The sequence below is a fragment of the Oryza glaberrima genome, chromosome 12 (assembly GCF_000147395.1).
Source record: "Oryza glaberrima chromosome 12, OglaRS2, whole genome shotgun sequence".
Classification (NCBI taxonomy): domain Eukaryota; kingdom Viridiplantae; phylum Streptophyta; class Magnoliopsida; order Poales; family Poaceae; genus Oryza; species Oryza glaberrima.
Window position 1 is genome coordinate 971,588 of NC_068337.1, and position 23,034 is coordinate 994,621.

Below are 23,034 nucleotides of genomic sequence, written 5' to 3' on the forward strand. Positions count from 1 at the left end.
GACATATATCAAAATCCTGATGGGGATATTTATACCTGCATAAAAAATACTTAAAGCTTCCAGGAATTTTTTTTGCCTGCCGTCTAGCTTTTGTTCCCGTGCATGTATTTTTGTCAGATTCCCTTCTTCCCCGCGTACGTCCGGATCGCGAAGAGTCCGCAATGTTCCCACGGCAAGCGCAATATGTCCGCTACTGCTTCCAATCCATTCGTGGCCAGCTCAAATGCTTCCAATTCGTTCGTGGCCAGCTTAAAACCTTCAGAGTTCGAGGAAAACAAACATGTCCACATGGTTGCCAATCCAAAACCTTCAAAATTGGAGGAACATGACCAAAAATTGGCAACAAGAATAGATGAAGCTGCAAACGCTATCCAGTTATACGAGCTTTTCACCATAGTAGAAGACGAGAACTTCATAATAAAATACCAAAAATTCGAACAACTCAATAACACACAAGAAAGTATAGTACACTTGTATCTTAGCAAGCCACCTCATACACTTGCCATCGCCGAATAGGGAGGACGGGGAGCACTACCGTCCTCACCGCCTATGGAGGCTGCTGGCGTCACCATTGTCGTCTACTAAGGACAGGGGAGCACCGCTGCCCTCGCTGCCTAGGGCCAGGTGAGCACTGCTACCACGCGCTAAGGGAGGACGTCTATCGTGCCCAGGGGGGTTGGTTGGCTACAGGAGCACCGCCACCGTCCCTCGCGAGTTGCAATGAGAGAGGCTGGATAATGCCTCCACCATCACCGGACGGATTCCATCTGTGTATTAGATGATAAAATATCTCGGATTCATCGTCAATCTTTCATTTTAACCCTTTCATTTTGTTAATATTACGAAAAGTTATTCATTCAATTATTTTTATGCCTGCCCTCGAGTTTATATGTATTTCACATAAACTTCTTTATACTGGTAGAATTAGGTATCAAAATCTCACAGGATTATTCTTTAACCTCACTTGTGTGTTTCATATGAAGAGATAAATGACAGAACAAACGTATGTTTATTCTTTGGCCTCATTGACGTGTTTCATACGAAGAGATAAATGGCGGAACAAGGTATGTAAAGTTATAATTTTGATCTTCACCCGTCGTGAAACTTGGGTATTTTGCTTGCAATAGATAAATTCCAGTAAACAAGAAAAATAGAAAATTAACTGTCTCTTAATCATTATGGTCTTCGATAACCTGCAAACTGGCCTCAAGCCCTCAACGTAGTATACACATCAAACCCACTCAGTTTATGATTATTTGCACCTATAGATTTCTGAGTGATCACAACCATTATTTTTTTTCTTAAAAAAGAACTCATTTTTCACCTAAATGATGATATGTATAGGCACACCTATTCCGCGGGAAGGATATGCTATATTGCTACACGCGCGCCAAGGTTGCCCGGCCCAATTAGTTTTCCCTCCTTTTGGTGCATTTTACTCTTCAACCCACTGATTCTTTATTTTTCACATATATTCCTCAGTGGTCCAGCTGAGCTCGCTGGATGTTGTACAAAGGAATAGAATTAGCAAATAATACATTCTATGGGGTGTTTTGTGAAAACTTTGTTTTATTTTAATAGGGGGGGTTGTTTTGGCGGCGGGATGCCTCATCCCAATCCCGGTCGGCGCCGCCCAAACCAATCTCGCACCCCAATCCAGAGCTGCTGCGAGGTATTTTCTTTCTTCCCATTTTCTTAACCATTTCTACTTCTCAATCTTTCTCTTACACAGATCCAAAAAGCTCCTCTTCTTTGTATGGATTTTTTTATGGTTTTTCACATGTTAGGGTTCTAGCGAGCTTTATCTCTTTTTCCTGTGATTTTTCAGCTTTTCTCACCTCTTAAAGCCCTAAATCTGCTTCTTTTGCCATGTGATTCTGATTTCTAGGTGCGCCAACAAGGAACACGCATCCGGTTTGCTCCCCTTCTCATCTATTGGGTTGGACTGGAAGATCCACCCGGGCTTGGATTGGATTGGATTGATTTCTTCTTTTGTTGGTAAGTAACTCTATTTTGCTTCATTAGATATCTGTTGTAGACTTGTCTCCTTTGTTTGTGGTGTGAGGGATCAAATCCAAACTTCTTACCCGCACCACGCTGCCGTCGAGCGAGCGCTCGGACAAGGTTTATGGTTTTGTTCAGCAGCGGCGCGCGCAAGATTTGTCTCAGGCAAGACACCCAATAGGGCTACAATAGGTCTCGGTGTAGAGACCACACATATTTGGCATTTGGGCGCCTATTACTCTAGATTGGTACCACTAATAGCAACTTTGAGTATTTCGCTATGGTGTTCAGTTTAACACTGGCTATAGAGAATATTTTTAATCTTTTATGTATCTGCCATAGCTGCATATAAACCCTTGATACATATATAGTAGGTAAAAAGTGTGGGTGAAGGTCTTCCAAGGAGCTATGCATAGAAAGCATTTTACCTTTTAGTTTTCCCATTTTACAATTAGACGGTGCTTTATAAAATAGATGTTGATGGTTAATTGATTTCTTTTTACAGAAGTAAAGAAATATATATAATTGTTGTATACATACTTGGACTCAGAGTGATGGTTGAACAGTTTGAAATGTGGCCAAAAAAACGGTTATCGACAAAAACGGCTTCGGTTATATTAGATCAGATGATGTCAGTGATTTCACTCGGCTTCTAACAAGAGTTGAAGCTGGGTTCTGCTTATTAGTGGCTGACGACTACCTTGGCGCCTTGCATAGTCTTTTAGAACACATTTTACATTCATAGCAGTTGCAGTTACATTTGGGGCTAGTGTTTTGTCGATAACCACTTAATTTTGCTTTAGTTTCTCCTATGACCCTTTTTGCCTTATTTTCTCCTAGAAACCTTTTGGACTCTTCTTGGCTGTCCCTTGTTTGTTTCGGTGATCATTTTCTGTTATGTCCTGGTTAGTTTGTGGTATTTAATTTTTCTATTCCTTATTTCATTGTAGGTTTTCATTTTGCAAGTCATAGCAGAGGTTGACTCCACATTACTCCCAAATGGATCAAGGGGTGGATAAGAATGTTACTGATAATTCGCTAGTTTCAAACTGTGATTTCCCTGTTGTAAAAAAGTTGGAAAAGTGTGTGGATGAAGAAGTTTCTGTGCAATCTTCCTTCGAAAATAAGGACACAAGATCCCTTGGCATGGTATGTGATCATGAAAATAACAAGAGTGGTGTTGCTGAGGTGATTACACTAGAGAAGGAAGCAATTGAATCATTTAGCTCAATAAATGTTGCAGATGAAGATCCTTTGTATGGCTGTCAGACACCGCGTGAAAGCATCTTTTATCCTTTTGCTCCAGGACCAGAGGAGTTAGCTTGTGCACCAAAGAAGAATGTGATCAAGGCACCAGAACTTCCTCCGCGAAGGCAGCTAAGTTTTGATTCAGGTGATTACCCTGTTAAAAGGTTAAGTTTTGAATTCGATGATGCTGAGGAGGATGATCAGTTTCTTGAACGGATCTGCAAGATGTTTATTGATCTGATTGTCTCAAATCAAGCACTAGAGACGACTGGAAAGGATCTGATAGGTTCTAATTCACCTGGAAGCTGTGAGACCTCTTCTTCAGAGCCTCTACTTACAGGCATTGCATACACCTGCCCAGATGCGCCACTGAGGCGACCTCTTAAAGCAGTACAGCTCAGCCCAAGCATTTGTCGAAAGCTCGACTTTGATTCAGTCAGTCCAAGGTGTTTATTCGTTAAAGAGAATAAGTGATATCTTGACACCCTTTTGATCTGCCCAGGAACAGCATTTTGGGGCAGTTTTTGGCTACCAATTTCAGTTGCCCTGTGCCAATATGGTAACTTTGCTAACTGAAACATGTAGGTAGTGATGCTAAAGGAGTAGGAGGCAGTTTAATAAGTTATACATGTAAGCTTTAATCAGTCTTCCTTTTGGGTGGGTTAGTCATATACAATTAGGAGTTGTGGTCTGTGACCATGTACCTTTTGTAAATCTTAAAATGGATAACTGTGTCTGGTTGAACTAGTGAATCTGTTGCAGGTTCATGATGTGGATCGTCTGAATGCTGCTCAATATTAGTTCATTTTTCTTTGACAATAACTGGGAGATGGTGTGCCGTGCTTAAATATTTTCATTTATGTGACGAATGCAGCGGAGCAGTGAAAATCATGATTGATAAGGTAAAGTGCTGCTTGCTTGATGCGACTGTTAGTGGTGAGGTTAAACAGAAAACTGCTGGAAATGGCCGTTTGGTTTATACATGTGGCTTCATTATATGTTTTGAAACCTGTAACAATGTTTAGTATGTTTGTTGTTTGATCATGTGAGGGTCCTAAATCCTACTAGTAACTCAGTATTTGCTAGTGAAAGAAGTCAGGATATGCTGTTTTCTCCCCTTCTCATCTATGACCAAAAGACATTCTAGAGGCTTATTATAGAAAAAAAAAGTGTTTCAACAAGCATACCGCCAAAGATTTTCTGTAGTCAAGTGCGCTTAAACACCTTCCGGGACATTGAAGCAACAGCCCATAAAGCATCCTTCTGGACTCACTTGACAATGGGGGCCAGCCCATCGAACCAAGATTTCCATTGATTTGATTGGGTTACACGGGTGGTCCATACTCTTGGTCCCCTTCGTGCTCGCTTCAGCACTTAGCAAGTCCTTCCTGCTTAGTTGACAGAATGGAACTATCTTTAGCTGCAACCGTCGAGACAACACCGATTTCCAGTATGGGAAGAACATATCTCTCACTTCGTCTATGGCTGATCCTTTAGGTGGTTGCTTTCCCAGGATCTGTTTACATGAGAAAATTAGCAACTGAACGCGTAAACAAAATTATAAAAACACTCAGATTTAAGTAGTGAGTATTCATTCTGTTGTTAACCAATAAGGCAACAGTTGATGGTTATGCATTATGTTATCAAATATTTCCATATCTTGTTAATTGATAGGGGTCAGTAGGAGCAAATTTGGAGGAACAATCTTGTTTTCATACTAATTTCATCAGCATGAATTAGACTCAACAAATAAATTTAATTACGTATCTCATTACCATTTTACTAACTTCGCCTATATCAGAAGATGACTTGTCCGCTTCAATAGTTTCCCCATAGCCCACTGTAATCAGCAATGAAATTGGTCATGAGACAGCTTATGAAATGGAAAGCATAGTTCCGAGGTTGGTGTACAGAGTCTGGTTGCACCCCCTTTTGCGCTGGATGCAGGTCATAAGCTTTCTGCAATGTTCCAAAGTTGTGCATTCACCACAGCAAATGACTTTGTAATGGGTGGACACGTAATAAAGTTTCACAGCTATTTTCCTTTCTAGTTTATTTTAATAACAAATAGGATCAACCAAAATGAAACACACCTCTTTGTGAATCTGACTTGCCAATCGACATCCCCCCACGATGTTGGTAGCTTCAAAACACAAATAAATCAACGCATAAATTATATGCACAAAAACATGAACTGAATATATATATAAAGCCAGTAGATGTCAAACCATTCAAGTTTTCCAGTGTCAATGCTTTCCCCAGAATGAGCAATGCCATTGCTTTTTAGAATTGATGAAACATGTTCAACAATTTCGTCATGGCGCACCTACATTTCACCAAGAAAATTGTTAAAACGTATCATTACAAAATGTTCAAGGATATTATTCCAAAACGAGAATTCAGATATCTACACTTGCAGGTGGTGGTGGTTGCAAGACACATAACAGCCTTCAATAACATCATCTCTCGAGACAAACAGTACAGACCAGCTGAAAGTCAACAATGGTGTTTTAAGCACTACATCTACACAAATACTAAGTGGTCAAGAGTTGAATCAGTAAGTCATTGATTTGGCATGCTGCCAATCTGCCATAGTCAACCAACTCTACTATTCCAAGCTTGGATTTATTTGCCATCCTTGCTCACCGCAAACAAGACAACACCAAAAAGCCCACTAGGGCCTTGTCAATAACATCTCATTTGGCTAGATGAACAAACAACCAAGTTGCCCAACTTATACTTTTTGTCTGGAACCAATGGCACATTACTTGACGACACTACAGTATAACAGCAGAAGAAAATTAAAACAGATCTTACACAACAGAACAGTGGTATGGCAGCACTATGCCGGCACACGTGTAAAGCAGAATATTGGCAGGTGAGAGTTGTTTTCGGTACCGTTGCACCTGCTACAAACCAGATCTCTTTTTTGGAATTGAAAGTATAACAGTCTAAACTATACAGATGCTCTATGGTAATCAACTCTAGAATATTGTGGTGTCACAATGTTATGTTCTACACTGTGGGGGTATAGATAGTTGCATGGAATTTGCAGTTTCATTGCCATGGACCCCAGCAGAGAATTTTTCACTTTTCCTACTACAAATCAAAAAGTAGTAAAGACAAACTATAGAAGGTTGCCTAATGATAAACAAATCTTAAGTGACACCAAAAGCCAAGGCCTTGTCTCTGCTAGGCTTGATGTGAGAAGGTGGAGGCTTAACGCTTAAACTATTATTCTCCTATGATAGGTACCATGTGAACATGTATCGTCACTGCCAACTAAGTTGTGGCGCCCCCATCGTCACCGTCGAGGATTCGCCATCGACGCCCTCCTCTCTCTCGCACTCACTCCGTGACCCGACGCCGCCGACTCCTCCCTCCTCCCTCATCGCGCCGAAACCCTAGACCCGCACCGCCCTCGACCGCCGCCCCTCCGCCGTCGTCGCATCCTGCCTCCTCCCCAAGGCCGGCGCCAACTATTCCCAAGGTTGGTGTACTCCCCTTCCTCTTGGTACTAGGTCTCTAAATCTGCATATTCACATGTTAATCTATTCCCTCTCCTCGGTTCAACGTCTATTGGTGAGTTAATCCATATTAACCTTGGTTGGGCACATATAGGAAGGCAGATACAGGCAGGCACACACATTGTCATCAACCGATGTAATTTGATTGTGACTGCATGCCCATAACATAATGCTTAACACAAGGACAGATTGAACATAAGCACAGCAACAGTAACTAAATACAATGGGTTCTGAACTTATTTTTTTTCCCTGAAGAAAATGGGTTCGAAAGTCTGAACTGAGTTAAAAAAAAAGTTCATTTCTTCTAGGACCACAGCATCAGGTTGATGCAGTTGGCTGAAGCCATTAGATCAGAAATTGATCAGGAAGGACTAATTCTGCTATTCAGCAAGACAAAAGTCAAAACTTTACACCCACTGTCCCACTCGAATGAAATCTGAGGCTCGAAACATGATACAATAATCTTTTTGATAGAAACAGCATATACATTTGGTTGGCTCACTTGGCCCAAAGGGAATTTTTCAATGCATAAATGCTTATTTTTAGTATCGTGCCGATGTCTTCCATACTTCGATCTGTCGGAGTGGGAAATGAATGGTGCAGTGCAAGTTATCGAGGTGGTACATTACTGTTTAAGTTATCTAAACAGGATCGTACATATAAATACATGAGTTGAATATGTTTCACAGTGTAAATAATGGTAACATTGGGGAAAAGAGTATGCCATGAGTATTTAGCTTTTGTTATACTAACATGCTAATATCCATTGGCGCAAGTTATACTAATATCCATTGTTTTATCCTTTGTGTTCATGAAATTTATGGTCGTTTCTTAGGTGGATTTCGTGTCCAAAAATTCGCTGTGATTTGATTGACCTTTTTTATTCATCAGGAGTGCTGATAACATAACTTGTATGGCTTTCATATACAATAGCAGGGAGTTGAAGGAGTTGTAGTTGTACCAATTTCTCTCCGTTATTTCCCAGCCGATCCCCATCACCCATGACCATGTTGCCCGCCTATCCTCCGTCGCTGCCTCCACGAGTCGCCTCACGTCTATCTCCTCCGCACAACCATCAATCCCGCGTCGATCTCCTCCGCGTCCCCCTTCTGCGAGCCCCGGCCACCAACGACGGCGCCCTCTGCTGCGGCAACCTCCTCCTCAGCCGGTGGTAAGTAACATTGTAAAAAAATTTTCATGTTATGATTTCTTCCATACCCCTCCCCCCCATTTGTTTATAATGGAGTTTATAGTACATCTATAAAGCGACGTTTATTTGTTTATTGTGGATGAAAATTTAGTGGATCAAACACATTAGTCTGGGGTTAGTTTACAATTTCTAATGTTAGTTTGCAAACTCCATATCCCAAAAAGTATTGTCATGAAAAAATATTGAATTTATACATGATTATGCTTTTCATATGGTTAGTGAAAAATGCGAGTCAGGGATTTAGTAAGAAATGCTGGAGCCCTCATTGTTCCTCTGCTCAAATTGACCAAATAGTACTGTCCACCTCGAACTACGTAGATTCTACTCTTCATATGCCTACTCTTTTCTGATCATTTGTACTGAGTCAAATAAATTTGATATGTAGCTTTGGTGTCCTTAAATGGCATGATTGTTTTATAAAGACCCTGTGATTTTATAAAGACCATGTTTCCTTTGTATGGACCTATGGGTAACTGCAAACAAACTTATTCAGTAGGTACTGAACTTAAGTACTCCCTCCGTCCTAAAATGTAGCTATTTCTAGCACAGTGTCTTGTTCCAAAATGAAGCTATTTCTTCACCTACCTCCTCCTCTCAACCAATCACAACCATTCTTCTTCACCTACTTTCTCTTTTCAACCAATCACACACTTCCTCCAATCATTCTCACCTACTTTCTTAATACCCGTGCCAACCTCAAAAATGGCTTTATTTTGGAACGGAGGAAGTATTTCTTTTATTTTTAGTCCATGCAGGACAGGATTTAAAAGAGATTGCTGGTTTATTTACAGCTTGTGCATTTCTAAATATTTGCAATCATTAATGTATTATTTGAATTTTGTAGCACACTATCAAGTAGAACACAAACTGAAAGGCCATAAGTCCTGTGATTTCTGCAACACCAGGATTATATCCACATTTGTTCTCAATATTAGTTCAGACAAATGAAAAAGCTGCTAATATATCAATGACCACTACATATCCTATATAGCTACTGATTAAAGCTTCTAATAATAGAAATATTTACTAAAATATTTTCCTTTTCTTAGCAATGGAAAGTGTTCGGGCTGCCACACCATTAGGTGCAGTGAGACTGAATCTTGGAGATAAATTATTGAAGAACTGAACTCTAATTGTGAGTGCCTTTGTACTTTCTATTCTTTTCACCCTGATGGATCTTGTTTGTAACTGGTTTTAAATTCAATCACCTATTAACTTGTCTCCTGATTGCTAAAGAAGAAGATATGCAGCGCAATTCCAGTGACCAAGGTTCAGATCAACTCAGTTGAGGGAGAGGCAGTATTGCCGCCGCCTGGCTGCGCTCCCTCGGCATCACCTACTACCCCGCCAGGTCGGTACTACATGCAGCGACGGCCGCCGTCTCCACTCCTAGCATGCATGCAGTTGTTCGCTTCGCCTGGATGAGTGATTTGAGTCTCATGGGTGGCGTTGTGCGCACCGGGGTGGTTGCTTTCAAGCATTGGGCACTGGCCATGCCGTCGTTGTTGCTGGTGGTGGCAGCGCAGGGGATGGTGCTCTACATGGCCTCCAACTTTCTGCTCCAACTTGCTTGGCCACTATCTATGGTGAGACTCTTACTGTGATCACTTCGGTAGTACAGTTCCAGCATTGTTGCATTTGCTGCTGCAGTTTAGTGGTACATATTCAGAAATTGTTCCCTTATTTTTGTCTATTGCCAGATGAATTTGCCTGCGGCGTGTGGTACTGCAATAGGGGAGGATAAACCCATCGAGGCCATCTCAATTACTGGCATCCTTTGTGCTTCACCTAGGCAATGTACAGTTAGAGGCAATAGTAAAGGTCTGATTCTGCCTATAAATTCTAATCATTAGCCTACGGTCAGTGGAAGGGAAAATTTTGAACAGATTCTAAACTGAGACCTAACATTGATTTTATATTATGGACTTAAATCTGAAATTGATTTTGCTTGATGGATTTGAAATAAAAAAGTAGCACTGCATTTGTAATCAATTTGAATTTAAAATATTGTGTATCATGGACTTGGGGTTTGGGTTTTATAATTTGTCTATTAGAATTTTTTAAGGCTTATCAACATATAACACTAGATGTATTTTTAATCACCCGTTACAACGCACGGGCACTCAACTAGTTATAAGGGATTTTGAGTTTTTGCTTGTACTGTTTGACCACTTGTCCTATTCAAAAAAATTTTGGAATTATTATTTAATTTTTTTGTGACTTACTTTATTATCCAAAGTACTTTAAGCACAACTTTTCGTTTTTTGTATTTGCACAAATTTTATAAATAAGACGAGTGGTCAAACAGTGCAAATAAAAGCTCAAAATCCCTTATATTATAGGATAGAGGGAGTAGTAAACATCATGGCGCATGCGTTGAAGAAATAGAGAATAGTGAAATACTGTATATGTCCAAACTGACACACCGTGTTATATACATGAATTGAATCAATCCCAACACCCAGCAAGAAATACCGAAGAAAATAGAAAGTCCTGAATCCTGAATTCCCTGATCTGATACTATCTATCTGTAACGAACTAACGGCCGCCGGTGTAGAATAGAATACTCTATGTACTACTAGTGCAGTGCACCTGCGTAACAAAGCAGCATATCATACGGCTTCTCGTCTTGTCCCACGTCGCGATGCGGCATGCCCACCTTACGTTGCGTGCTTGGAAACTTGCAAAGTTGGAATCACATGATCAATCAGAGCTTGGTGCGGTCGCTGCACTGCTGGCTACGCACGGCCATCTGCCCTCACTCCATCCAAGTGGTTGCCCCAACTCCTATGCCTTATTTCTTTTCTTTGCATGTTTCTTTGTTCCACAAGAACGGAGACTTCGCGTCTGCTCCACCCCTCTCCCCAATTAAACTGGGAATCAATAATAGGAGAAAAGGAGGTGAAATTAAATCTTTCCAAATTTCCATTAGTCATCCTAATTCCCAAATCTACCGATCAGAGCCTAGAGCAAAGGCTGTAAGGATCGGGACCTCAAAACATAGATGTCATGAACGTCTCATTTGACAACTTCCTTGTTTGGTAGTCGATAGCGATTTTTAGTGCCGAATTTATCTAAACAAAACTGATGAGAAGCGTATGTCACATTTTTCTTCACCAATTTGAACTAGCTAATGATGATATGTGCATATTTTTATTTGTTTTGAAGAATATTCGCTTGAGTGTATTTTGGAAGTTTGTGACGAATGGAATGCTCGTGATATTTGGAAGTTTGTAATGAATGGAATACTCGTGATATTATTATAGACAATAACTTATTATGTTTTAACTAGTCCATAACTACGTACTACTCACGAATATTCTCTACTTTTTTATTAAGGAAATTATGTGCAAAACATTTTCAAAAGTTTTTGCCCTAGCAAGATAGGCATAAACCAATGAAAATAGACAAAGACCCAACAAGATAGGCTAAGACTGGAGGATGCCTAGAGAGGTTGTTGCCATCACCATTGCCATCTAGAGTGGATAGGGGAGCACCGCCGCCCTCGCTGCCTAGGAAGGGCTAAGAAGGACTAGGGGAGCACTGCTACCTCGCGCTAAGGGAGGACCTCTGTCGTGCCGAGGGGGGCTGGTTGGCTAGGGGAGCACCACCACCGTCCCTCGTGAGCTGCAATGAGAGGCTGGATAATGCCTCTACCATGCATCACCAAACGGATTCTATCTATGAGTATTAGATGATAAAATATCTTGGATTCATTGTAAATCTTTTATTTTAACCCTTTCATTTTGTTAATATTATGAAAAGTTATTCATTCAATTATTTTTTAATGCATGCCTTGAGTTTATATGTATTTTCACATAAACTTCTTTGTACTGTTAAAATTGAGTATCAAAGTCTCACAGGCTTATTCTTTAACCTGACTGGCGTGTTTCATACGAATACATAAATGACGGAACAAAGGTATGTATATTCTTTAGTGCCTTCACTGGCGTGTTTCATATGGAGAGATGAATGGCGAAACAAGGTATGTAAAGTTATAATTTTCTTCACCGGTCGTGAAACACAGATATTTTGCTTGCAATAGATAAATTCCATTAAACCAGGAAAACATAAAATTAACTGTCTCTTAATCATTATGATCTTCGATAATCCGCAAACTAGCCTCAACATAGTATACACATGAAACCCACTCATTTAATGATTATTTGCACCTATAGATTTCTAAATAATCACGACCATTATTATTTTATTATTTTTTCCTAAGAAAAAACTCCTTAGGCAGTGGGAAACTTTCATTTTTCACCAAAATGATGATATGTATAGGCACGCCTATTTCGCGGGAAGGATATGCTAAATTGCTACACGCGCGCCAAGGTTGCCCGCCTAAATTAGTTTTCCCTCCTTTTGGTGCATTTTACTCTCCAACCCACTAATTCTTTATTTTTCACATATATTCCTCAGTGATCCAGCAGAGTGCCTTGCTCCTCGCTAGCTGTTGTATAAAGGAATAGAATTAGCAAATGAGACATTCTATGGGGTGTTTTGTGAAATCTTTGTTTTATTTTAATAGAGGGGATTGTTTTGGCGACGGGAGGCCTCTTCCCAATCCCGGTCGGTGCCACCCAAACCAATCTCGTGCCCCAATCCAGAGCCGTCGCGAGGTATTTCCTTTCTTCCATTTTCTTAACCATTTCTACTTCTCAATCTTTCTCTCACGCAGATCCAAAATGCTCCTCTTCTTTCTATGGATTTTTTTATGGTTTTCACATGTTAGGGTTCTAGTGAGCTTTCTCTTTTTTTTTCATGTGATTTTTCGGCTTTTCTCACCTCTTAAAGCCCTAAATCTACTTCTTTTACCATGTGATTCTGATTTCCAGGTGCGCCAACAAGGAACTCTTATCCGGTTTGCTCCCCTTCTCATATATTGGGTTGGACTGGAAGATCCATCCGGACTTGGATTGATTTCTTCTTTTGTTGGTAAGGAACCCTGTTTTGCTTGATTAGATATCTATTGTAGTCTTGTCCCCTTTGTTTGTGGTGTGAGGGATCAAATCCAAACTTCTTAGCGCACCACGCCGCCGTCAAACGAGCGCTCGGGTAAGGTTTATGGTGTTGTTCAGCGGCCGCGTGCGCAAGCCAAGACACCCAATAAGGCTACAATAGATCTCGATATAGAGACCACACGTATTTAGCAATTGGGTCTCTAGATTAGTACCATTATAATCCTAGCAACTTTGAGTATTTCACTGTGGTGTTCAGTTAGGGCGTGTACGTGTTTGGTTCCCAGCAGATTTGCCTGCACTTGCAGAAGCCATGGATGGGGTCACCACTCACCAGTACCACCATCCCTCATTTGTTCCAAACCAGTGGAAAGCTAGGGTTCCGCCGACTCGCGAGTGGCGGGAGGGCCGGTCGTCCGTCAGCACTGCATCCTCCCTCTCTTTCGCTAGCCGCCATCGCTCTCTTCCACTGGTTCGCTCTCTCCGTCTCTCTGCTATGCCCCTCTCTTTCGTCGACTCTTTCCGTTGAGCTCTCTGGTAAGGGCTAGGTTGTCTTCTCCTCCCTTCCTTTGATTTTAGCCGATTTGTTTGGATTAGACCGACCGTGTCCCCTTCATAAATATGCTAGATCTACTAAAAGCTGACATCTTTCTTGGTTGATTTCGATGGAATGAAATGTCTAGTGGCTTGCTTTTCATTTTTCCTACACTTATTCCTATTTTTCCTGTTGATTTGTGTTATGCCATTGTATCTTTGGCTACAAATACAAGTTACTGATAAGGCCAGATACAATAGTGCCTTCTTTTAAATTGATACTGACAGATACACACTTGATTAATAGTGCTTATTTGTGATGCATAAGAACAGATATGCCCGCGCTTGACCTTATTCGATAAGGTCAGGCAACCAAACATGCCCTTTCTAAGTTTCTGTCTTTCTGTGATCTTTCTCAGTATTTTATAGTTCAAATGATCTTAGCAGAACTGAGGCCACCTCTACACTTGAACTGAGCAGAATTTATAAGAGTACATGAACAGATTTTTCTACACTTGTTCTTTTTTTCGTGCTGTTAGGCTGGGAAAGATGGCCAATGATGATATATGCTGCTGTTTGTGATGCATGTGAATAGATTTTTGCTCTACACTTGTTCTCATTTTCTTGCGGTTTCTTTTTTCCTACACTTGGTCTTATTTTCCTTTTCCTTGTACTTTTTCTTTTGCTACATTTGATAGATACTGGTAAGAACAGATACCAATGACAGTAGCTACTTCACATTCTTCATATATCTGAGGCCATTGTTCTGCATTTATTTACCTGCTGGAAATGAGGCTCAATGATGTCAAATTTCTGCACATATTTGCTACATTTTCGAGTTATTGATGTCAGGCAAATACTATCAAGTTCCTTGTTCATCTTTTGATATCAACTGATGTACTCATTTTTTTAGGTAACCACACTTGATTTTGACATGATCAAGTTTTTATATGAAACCGATACACTCTGCACTTGCTCTTTTGGTAAAGATCATACTACTATTAAGTGTTGATGCTCTTGGAACCTGATCTCTGCAACTCAGATCCTGTACTATTTCAAAGGTACAGGTTATCCTGTTTACTTTTACTATGTTTCAGGAAAATGTGATAATGGAAAAACTTGTGAGATCAAGTGTAGATATACTGGAAAAACGCTGGCTATAGAGAATATTTTTAATCTTTTATGTATGAGTCATAGCTGCATATAAACCATTGATACATATATAGTAGGCAAAAAGTGTGGATGAAGGTCTTCCAAGGAGCTAATGCATAGAAAGCTTTTTATTTTTTAGGTTTCCCCATTATCCAATTAGACAGTCGGAAGGTGCTTTATAAAATAGATGTTGATGGTTAATTGATATCTTTTTACAGAAGTAAAGAAACATATATAATTGTTGTATATATACTTGGACTCAGACTCTCAGAGTGATGGGTGAACAGTTTGAAATTCGGTAAGAAATAACGGTTATCGACAAAAGGGCTTTGGTTATATTAGATGATGTCAGTGATTTCACTCGGCTTCTAACAAGAGTTGAAGCTGTTTGCTTATTAGTGGCTGACGACTACCTTGGCGCCTTGCATAGTCCTTTACTCTTTTAGAACAATTTTACATTCATAGCAGTTGCCGTTACATCCGGGGCTAGTGTTTTGTCGATAACCACTTAATTTTGCTTTAGTTTCTCCTGTGACCATTTTTGCCTTAGTATCCCCTAGAAACCTTTTGGAATCTTCTTGGGTGTCCCTTGTTTGTTTTGGTGATCATTTTCAGTTATGTCCTGGTTAGTTTGTGGTATTTAATTTTTTCTATTTCTTATTTCATTGTAGGTTTTCATTTTGCAAGTCATAGCAGAGGTTGACTCCACATTACTCCCAAATGGATCAAGGGGTGGATAAGAATGTTATTGATAATTCGCTAGTTTCAAACTGTGACTTCCCTGTTGTAAAAAAGTTGGACAAGTGTGTAAATGAAGAAGCTTCTGTGCAATCTCCCTTGGAAAGTAAGGACACAAGATCCCTTGGCATGGTATGTGATCATGAAAATAACAAGAGTGGTGTTGCTGAGGTGATTACACCACCAGAGAATGAAGCGATTGAATCATATATCTCAAAAAGTGTTGCAGATGAAGATCCTTCATATGGATGTCAGACACCGCGCGAAAGCATCTTTGATCCTTTTGCTCCAGGACCAGAGGAGTTAGCTTGTGCACCAAAGAAGAAGGTGACCAAGGCACCAGAACTTCCTTCGCGAAGGCAGCTAAGTTTTGATTCAGGTGATTACCCTGTTAAAAGGTTAAGTTTTGAATTCGATGATGCTGAGGAGGATCAGTTTCTCGAACGGATCTGCATGATGTTTATTGATCTGATTATCTCAAATCAAGCACTAGAGACGACTGGAAAGGATCTGATAGGTTCTAATTCACCTGGAAGCTGTGAGACCCCTTCTTCAGAGCCTCTACTTACAGGCATTGCAGACACCTGCCCAGATGCGCCACTGAGGCGACCTCTTAAAGCGGTACAGCTCAGCCCAAGCATTTGTCGAAAGCTCGACTTTGATTCAGTCAGTCCAAGGTGTTTATTCGTTAAAGAGAATAAGTGATATCTTGACACCCTTTTGATCTGCCCAGGAACAGCATTTTGGGGCAGTTTTTGGCTACCAATTTCAGTTGCCCTGTGCCAATATGGTAACTTTGCTAACTGAAACATGTAGGTAGTGATGCTAAAGGAGTAGGAGGCAGTTTAATAAGTTATACATGTAAGCTTTAATCAGTCTTCCTTTTGGGTGGGTTAGTCATATACAATTAGGAGTTGTGGTCTGTGACCACGTACCTTTTGTAAGTCTTAAAATGGATAGCTGTGTCTGGTTAAACTAGTGAGTCTGTTGCAGGTTCATGATGTGGATCGTCTGAATGCTGCTCAATAGTAGTTCATTTTTCTTTCACAAGAACTGGGAGGTGGTGTGCCGTGCTTAAATGTTTTCATTTATGTGATGAATGCAGCGGAGTAGTGAAAATCATGATGATAATGTAAAGTGCTGCTTGCTTGATGTGACTGTTAGTGGTGAGGTTAAACAGAAAACCGCTGGAAATGGCCGTTTGGTTTATACATGTGTCTTCATTATATGTTTTGAAACCTGTAACAATGTTTAGTATGTTTGTTGTTTGACCATGTGAGGGTCCTAAATCCTAGTAACTCAGTATTTGCTAGTGAAAGAAGTCAGGATATGCTCCTTTTTTTTTTTTGCACCGGGCCGAGTTTTCTGTGAGTGTTGGCACTTGGCAGCTTGAAGCTGTGGGCATGCTGTCGAGAAAGGTCTGTTTAACTGAAGTTTGGCGCTTGGATTAGGAATTTTTGAATCAGTCGCTAGTAAACATCATGGGCGCATACGTTGAAGAAATAGAAAATAGTGAAATTACTGTATATGTCCAAACTGACACCGTGTTATATACATGAATCAAATCAATACCAACACGCAGTAAGAAATATTGAAGAAAATCGTAGCCCTGAATCCTGAATTCCTGATCTGATACTATCTGTAACGAACTAATGTGCCGCCCGTGTAGAATATAATACTCTACTATGTACTAATAGTGCAGTGCACCTGCGTAACAAAACAAACAACAAAACAGCATATCGTATCATATGGCTTCTCGTCTTGTCCCACGTCGCGATGCGGCATGCGTGCTTGGAAACTTGCAAAGTTGGAATCACATGATCAATCAGAGCTTGGTGCGGTCGCTGCACTGCTGGCTACGCACGGCCATCTCCGTGACGCCGAACACGAAATGGCAATCCGAGTACGCCACCGCGTGGCGCTTGAACACGCCCAGGATGGCCACCCTCCCGGGGATCCGAGTGCTCGCGTCCAGCGCCACCGACCCGCCCATCACGTCGGAGACGAGCTGCGTGAGGTCGCCGGCGAAGCGGTCGGCCTGCAGGGTGAGCGCCATGGTGACGTTGGCGTCCCCACGGCTCGGGATTCGGCCCGGGTCGATCTCGGCGTCGCCGACGTGTGCGCCCCTGTAGGTGAGGTCGGTGTGGCCCCCCGTGGCGTAGGTGAAGGAGGCCGGGTTGGGGTTGTGCACCGCCACGGTGATGAGCAGCGTGACGTTGAGCTGGACCGACGTGGCCGGGAAGGAGAGGCGCGGGGAGAGGCCGGTGAGGCGGGTGGAGACGAGGTGGGTGGTGGGGTCGCGGACGCGGAGCACCGTGAGGAAGAGGACCAGGAGGGTGATGGCAAGGACGAGGAGCACCACAAGGGTGACGAGCAGGCAGCAGCACAGGCAGCGTCGCCGGCGCCGCCGCGTCGTGGATTCCAGGTCGGCGTCCTTGTGGGCTCTGAAGGGTGGCGCCGTGGTGGTGTGGGTGGGGAGGATGCTGCAGCTGCCGTTGCCGGCGGCGGTGGCGGTGGTGGAGGCCATGTCTCTCGATCGATAGGGGATTGGGTGCGTGTGCGTGGCGTGGAAGGGAGACTAGTAGTAATTTGATTCGATTGGATTGGATTCAAGTAGTGTGCGGTTGGCTCTCTCTCTCTCTCTCTCTCGTGTCTCGTCCCGCGGAAGAAGTTAATGAGGAGAGTATTGCTGGTGTTTGGAATTAGTTGGCATAATAAATGGGAGTGTTGACGCGAATGCGCAGCACAAACCAGCCTGCAACTCTGCAAGCATAGCATGACGTCGTTGCATTGCGTCTGAGAATTTGGCTTGTGCACCGGTGGTAAAAGTAGTCCACTGCTGGCGGTTAAACAACAACGACGTGGAATTTTTTTTGGTAAGAATACAAGATGCGGCCAGTGCGTCCGCTATCAGTTTAATTCTTCTTCTTTTTTAATCGAAAAGGCTAAACAGAATTTTCGTTACTAGTACATAATTACTACAATCACAAGTACGATCAGAAGGGAGTGCTTTAGCATTTTAGTCGGCAAAGCGTCACCGTCTGTCGGGTTCGACTAGGCACAAACCACACATTAGGCGCAGCTCTCAAGTCCTCCTGTTCCGTTTCCTGTCACCATCCAGCACTAACTATGAACGCCTGCCTGCATCCACACTCATCCGTCCCGCAATCAACTCCCCATCCTTCATTAGCACAAACCATCATGGGACAGGAGCTGCCCCAACCACATCCATACTTCCCTTCCATATCATACTTTTTCGCAACTCAGCAGCACCCAGCACCAGTGTTTCTTCACAACATAGTACTGCACTACTCGCCGCTCAGATTGTCCAATCAAAAACACCCACTAATAGCATCCGCTCAAGAGTTTGGAGCACGATTTATACACAATAGTTTTTACCAAACAAGTTCATGCAATCAGCTGAATTACCCTGCATGGTCAATATACCTTCTGCACAACCAAACAGCTGAATTGTCGTAGTAATCGGCTGAATTATCTGATTACTAGTTTGTTACAAACAGGGCTGTCTTTGTTCAGCTCTTCATGTTCAAGCAAATCAGCTTTCCAAGTTCCAACCACATCAAGGAAAACAAAGGAACAGAAACAACTGCTACAGACTTCAATTTGGTGAGGACTGTTAGTTCAATAATTCTAGTCTAGTAGTATCATAGTAATACTAGTTTGGATAAAACTCCTTTTCAACTCCGGTAGACAATTTGGCATTTCTGCCTCAGTCAATCAGTTTACAATAACATATCTCAAAGGGAGTTCTCTGTAGGTGTTTGATTTTACTTCACCCTACAGCCTCCCAAGCGTCAAGCGCATCAAATAAAATATTTTTGTCAAGTTCTATGGGTCCCTTTCAAATTTCAATTGAAAAGATGAATTGGCACCAATACCTCCTGTATACTACCATAATCAGGTGCAGCATCACTTTGACATTAGTGACCCAACTAATCATTAGGACCAGTCAGCTGAAAGGTTCAGGAGCTAGACCTATCCTTCATCAATGTTTCGACAAGAAAGGGAATTCTACAGCTTCATGTATTCTGACCAAATGGTTCACCAGCATTTATAGCAAATTAGCAACATGGAAGGACCTCTAGCAACTGAAGATTTGTTTTCCTTCTTCGGCTAGCAAAATGTGTCGGCATTCCAAATATACTTGGCACATATTGTACTAGCTACAGTTTTTGTGGCATGTCAGGCATTTGCCTAACCTTTGTTATGAAAAGATTGGGCACCAATCAAAATAACATACCATTAATCCTAGCACAATATTTGCAAGGATGTAAGAATGATATCTTGTAGCTTTAACAAGTCAGTCATTCACTCAGACTACAGCAAGCTAAACTATCAAGTGTACATAATTGTAACCGATAAAACAAGAACCATTTCACAAACAACTTATTCACAAGGCAAAACCAAAGGTAATAACTGAAGGAGTAGCTTCTACAAACTGTAGCAGACCTCTCGTCATAGAATTATGTAGCTTTGATCCCATCCCCAATGAACAAAAATACAAGAGAAGAAACTTAAAGGCTTACTTTAAGCATTCCTCAATTCCTTGATGAAATCGAGACCGAGCTATCAAATGCAGATCCCATGTGATTGATGACGAACCCATAAATCTTGCACTTCAACTGCTCAACCTTATCCTTAGTTGTAGCCTCTTCTGCAATCTTGCCTACTCCATCCAACCAGTCACTGATCTTCTTGAACTGGGACAGTACCATTGTTATGTGGCTGCTCTGCTTTCCCCTACTTGCAACATTCTGATCTTCAAAAAGGTGGAAACCCAAATCCATTGCCTCGTCCACAAATTTCAGGAACCACGTATGCATCTCACAGCACAAGGTCGTGGCAAGCTCAGCCGTCTCATTCACGCCCTGAGTTTTGTTCCATGCGCAGCTCGCTGAAGAGGTCGGTAAGACCTTTGACTGGACCTTTGCAGAAGTCCCATGTGATTGCCTCTTGGATATGGTTGTTCTTGGAGCTTCTACCACCAAGGGAGCCTTTGGCTTATCAGCACCCCTTTTCCGAGAGAGCGATTCAGGTGCCTTATTCATCAACTTTAGGACTTCAAGATCAGTTGCCAATGCTGCTTCAACCCAATGAGTAGCTGAATTCTCCCATGATGCAGTTTCAGTTCTATTGGTGGATATAGACTCAGCAATTTTCTTCCATTTGAGAGTATCCTCATAGACAGCAAGGAAGATATCAACTGTTGGAAGGGGATTGGAGGTCTTCGATGCTGAAGTTAGTTCAGAAAATTTACTGTGGACAATAGCAAGCTGAGTGTTAGGAAAAACCACTTTTGTGCTGAATGAAATTCCGGGGACACAAGTCGGCTTTTAATTACCTTAGGTTCCTGATTACGGATTCAGTGATTAATGCCTCCTGCAGAGCATCAGCTGCAGCAATTGCTGCTGCGTCTCTTCGTTCAGTGGCTTCCTGCAAATTCAGAGAAGAGGTGGTGTTTCAAGGATCAATGAACTGCGACTTGATCATTGCTAACAAAGATGAATTGGGAGTGCTTACCTTTCCCATCTTTGAAAGCACATCAGAAACTCCATCCAATGGAATGCTTCCATCGGTCCATTTAGGATCATGAAGCATAATTTTTGGAGCCATTGCTTTCGTCTTTACTGCAGGTGACTCTATCTTCTTCCGTGGCTTTGGCTTCTCATCTACAGATGAATCATCATCGTTACTGGATAGTTCTGTTGTAACATCACTCAGTCGTCTTGCCATTGCTTCCTGCAGTTACACAAAAATGTGATGATGGTAGGGAAGGGCATGTCCATGAGTCAAATTCAAAGATTACAAACTAGCTGCCATTGTATCTGGAAAGAAAATAAATAACAGTGTTTTCAATTCTCTCTTTCCTCAATAAACTTATAAACATTTTAAGTAACTGCAAGAAAACCATGCCATTTTTCACATATGTACTGAATCAAGCATTTGAAGTAACCACTGTTTTCACTACGATTAGCCTGTTCAAAGTAGAGTTGTACTATTTGTCTGTTCACTACAACAAGATAAATGTGCAGTGCATGTACAACTATATAGCAATAGTAGCATAGCAAGTGCAATTCCAAGATTGCAATTGCAACACAAATGAAACATGATCCTGACCTGTGTCCTCAGAATAGTACTCTTATCCACCTTGACCTTCGATTTCATCACAGAGCCAGCCGCTGCTGCGATTGAGGTATTGTCCCAGCTCTTCCTCCCCGGCTTAACAGCCGACCCATTCGTCAAATCCGTCATCTTGGAGATACCAGCCACCAACACCCCGACCTTCTTCTTGCTGCTACCTTCCCCGGACAGCCTCCGGGAGCTAGGCGACAGTGACGCGCGCCTCCCACCGGGTGCGGGCGACCCCGCCCCTCTCCTCCCTCCTACTGGTGACGGCTGCCTGTACCTTGATGGCACGATAATCGCCGGCTCCCTCGCCGTGCGGCGATTCTCCTCCTTGGCCGCAACAAGGCTGGGCACCACGCATTTGGACGGCGCTGGTGACGTCGCCCTGGGCGTGCCCCTGACCGCAGGTGAGGACGCTCGGGAGGCGCCCTTCACCGAGGGCGACGAAGGCCGTGACGCGCCGCCCTTGACCGAAGGCGACGGATCTCGCTGCTTGGACGGCGCCGGAGACGAGAACCGCCTCTTGGCGGCTGAAACGGCGGGCGGCGGCGCGGCCTCGGGGACGTTCTTGTGCGCGAGAACCGTCCTATTGATGGCATTCGTTGCATCGGACTGCGCCGCATTGCCGGAACTGGATGGCATGAGCGGCGGCACGGCGTCGGAGTGGGACCCGGGCTGGATGACGTAGCCGCGGGAGCACGCGGCAGGGCGGGCGACGAGCGGCTCCGGGTTGCCGACGAAGGAGACGCTGCGAGAGGACGGGACGGGGCGGATCCCGACGGCGCGGGGCACCGGGCGGGCGAAGCGGAGGCGGTCGAGGTGGACGAGGTGGCCGACGAGTTGCGGGCGCGCGGAGACGAGGGCGTCGGCGTCGGCGGAGGAGGGCTGGACGTAGGTGGAGTGGAGGCCGTCGGAGAGCTGGAGGAGGAAGCCGTTGGAGGGCCAGAGGGAGTCGGCGGTGGAGGCGGTGAGGGCGGGGACGACGGCGGTGACCTGGAGGACGGGGGAGCGGTGGTCGCCGGCGACGCGGTCGTCGGTGTGCATCGCCTGGAGCAGCTTGAGCAGCACCCCCGGCGTGACCGTGGCCATGGCTGGCTGCCGGAGGAGGAGCCGCGATGGGGAGGAGGGATTTGGGGGAAGAGAAGATGTGAGGATTTGAAACGGTTGGTGTTTTCGAATTTCGAAATGCCGCCTTGACTTGAGTTGAGCTCTGCTGCGTGAGGCATGTGACAGGTGGGGACAGGTAAGGCAATTGTATATGGGCTTTCGGAGGCCCCCCCGATATTTCGGCCCATGTTGAGTCCACTATCTAGTAGGGCCTGGAATGCTTTGGGCCACCGTACCATTAATCACGATCCGAAAAAGCGATTTGCATCCATAAATCGGGATCCCTCGACACGGCGCGGCGGCGGAGGCGGAGGTGAATTTGTTCTTCCTCTGCGCAATTAAGATCACAAGACACGTTTTTCTCCTCCTCCATACGTTGTAGGAGCCCCAAGAGGGAATATTAGGT

General features: G+C 43.1%; 4 protein-coding genes and 1 pseudogene across 6 annotated transcripts; 2 read left to right on the forward strand and 3 right to left on the reverse strand.

Moving 5' to 3' along the window:
• Positions 1 to 102: 102 nt before the first annotated feature.
• LOC127757323 (uncharacterized) lies at positions 103 to 3,945 on the forward strand (annotated as a pseudogene).
• Positions 3,946 to 4,468: 523 nt separating this feature from the next.
• LOC127757324 (uncharacterized) lies at positions 4,469 to 5,715 on the reverse strand. Its single transcript, XM_052282835.1, has 4 exons — positions 5,481 to 5,715; positions 5,346 to 5,395; positions 5,040 to 5,092; positions 4,469 to 4,768 (listed from the first exon to the last, which is right to left on the reverse strand). The coding sequence occupies exons 2-4, from the start codon at positions 5,374 to 5,376 to the stop codon at positions 4,469 to 4,471; spliced, it is 384 nt and encodes a 127-aa protein (XP_052138795.1). The 5' UTR covers positions 5,377 to 5,395; positions 5,481 to 5,715.
• Positions 5,716 to 13,246: 7,531 nt separating this feature from the next.
• Positions 13,247 to 16,583, forward strand: LOC127757568 (unknown protein 1-like). Of its 3 annotated transcripts, none has more exons than XM_052283107.1 (3): positions 13,248 to 13,487; positions 14,398 to 14,545; positions 15,308 to 16,583. In XM_052283107.1, the coding sequence occupies exon 3, from the start codon at positions 15,357 to 15,359 to the stop codon at positions 16,077 to 16,079; it is 723 nt and encodes a 240-aa protein (XP_052139067.1). In that variant the 5' UTR covers positions 13,248 to 13,487; positions 14,398 to 14,545; positions 15,308 to 15,356; the 3' UTR covers positions 16,080 to 16,583. The 3 variants fall into 3 exon arrangements, with proteins under 3 accessions (XP_052139070.1, XP_052139067.1, XP_052139069.1); XM_052283109.1 differs by having other exon boundaries at positions 13,248 to 13,422; XM_052283110.1 differs by lacking the exon at positions 14,398 to 14,545 and having other exon boundaries at positions 13,247 to 13,422.
• Positions 16,584 to 16,797: 214 nt separating this feature from the next.
• On the reverse strand, positions 16,798 to 18,072 carry LOC127757569 (uncharacterized). The gene has a single exon (XM_052283111.1). It carries the CDS (start codon positions 17,899 to 17,901, stop codon positions 17,200 to 17,202), a length of 702 nt encoding a protein of 233 aa, XP_052139071.1. The 5' UTR covers positions 17,902 to 18,072; the 3' UTR covers positions 16,798 to 17,199.
• A 1,467-nt stretch (positions 18,073 to 19,539) lies between these two features.
• On the reverse strand, positions 19,540 to 22,689 carry LOC127756559 (uncharacterized). The gene is made up of 4 exons (XM_052281914.1): positions 21,513 to 22,689; positions 20,916 to 21,134; positions 20,737 to 20,828; positions 19,540 to 20,651 (listed from the first exon to the last, which is right to left on the reverse strand). Exons 1-4 carry the CDS (start codon positions 22,608 to 22,610, stop codon positions 19,934 to 19,936), a joined length of 2,127 nt encoding a protein of 708 aa, XP_052137874.1. The 5' UTR covers positions 22,611 to 22,689; the 3' UTR covers positions 19,540 to 19,933.
• Positions 22,690 to 23,034: the final 345 nt, after the last annotated feature.

Coding starts and splice junctions, on each gene's coding strand:
- LOC127757324 (XM_052282835.1), bottom strand. CDS start 5,376: ATGTCGATTGGCAAGTCAGATTCACAAAGAG. Junction 5,093..5,345: donor CAAGTCAGATTCACAAAGAG/GTGTGTTTCATT, acceptor TGCTGATTACAG/TGGGCTATGGGGAAACTATT. Junction 4,769..5,039: donor CATCTTCTGATATAGGCGAA/GTTAGTAAAATG, acceptor TCATGTAAACAG/ATCCTGGGAAAGCAACCACC.
- LOC127757568 (XM_052283110.1), top strand. CDS start 15,357: ATGGATCAAGGGGTGGATAAGAATGTTATTGATAATTCGCTAGTTTCA.
- LOC127757569 (XM_052283111.1), bottom strand. CDS start 17,901: ATGGCCTCCACCACCGCCACCGCCGCCGGCAACGGCAGCTGCAGCATC.
- LOC127756559 (XM_052281914.1), bottom strand. CDS start 22,610: ATGGCCACGGTCACGCCGGGGGTGCTGCTCAAGCTGCTCCAGGCGATG. Junction 21,135..21,512: donor GTACTATTCTGAGGACACAG/GTCAGGATCATG, acceptor GTGTAACTGCAG/GAAGCAATGGCAAGACGACT. Junction 20,652..20,736: donor TCCGTAATCAGGAACCTAAG/GTAATTAAAAGC, acceptor TATTGTCCACAG/TAAATTTTCTGAACTAACTT.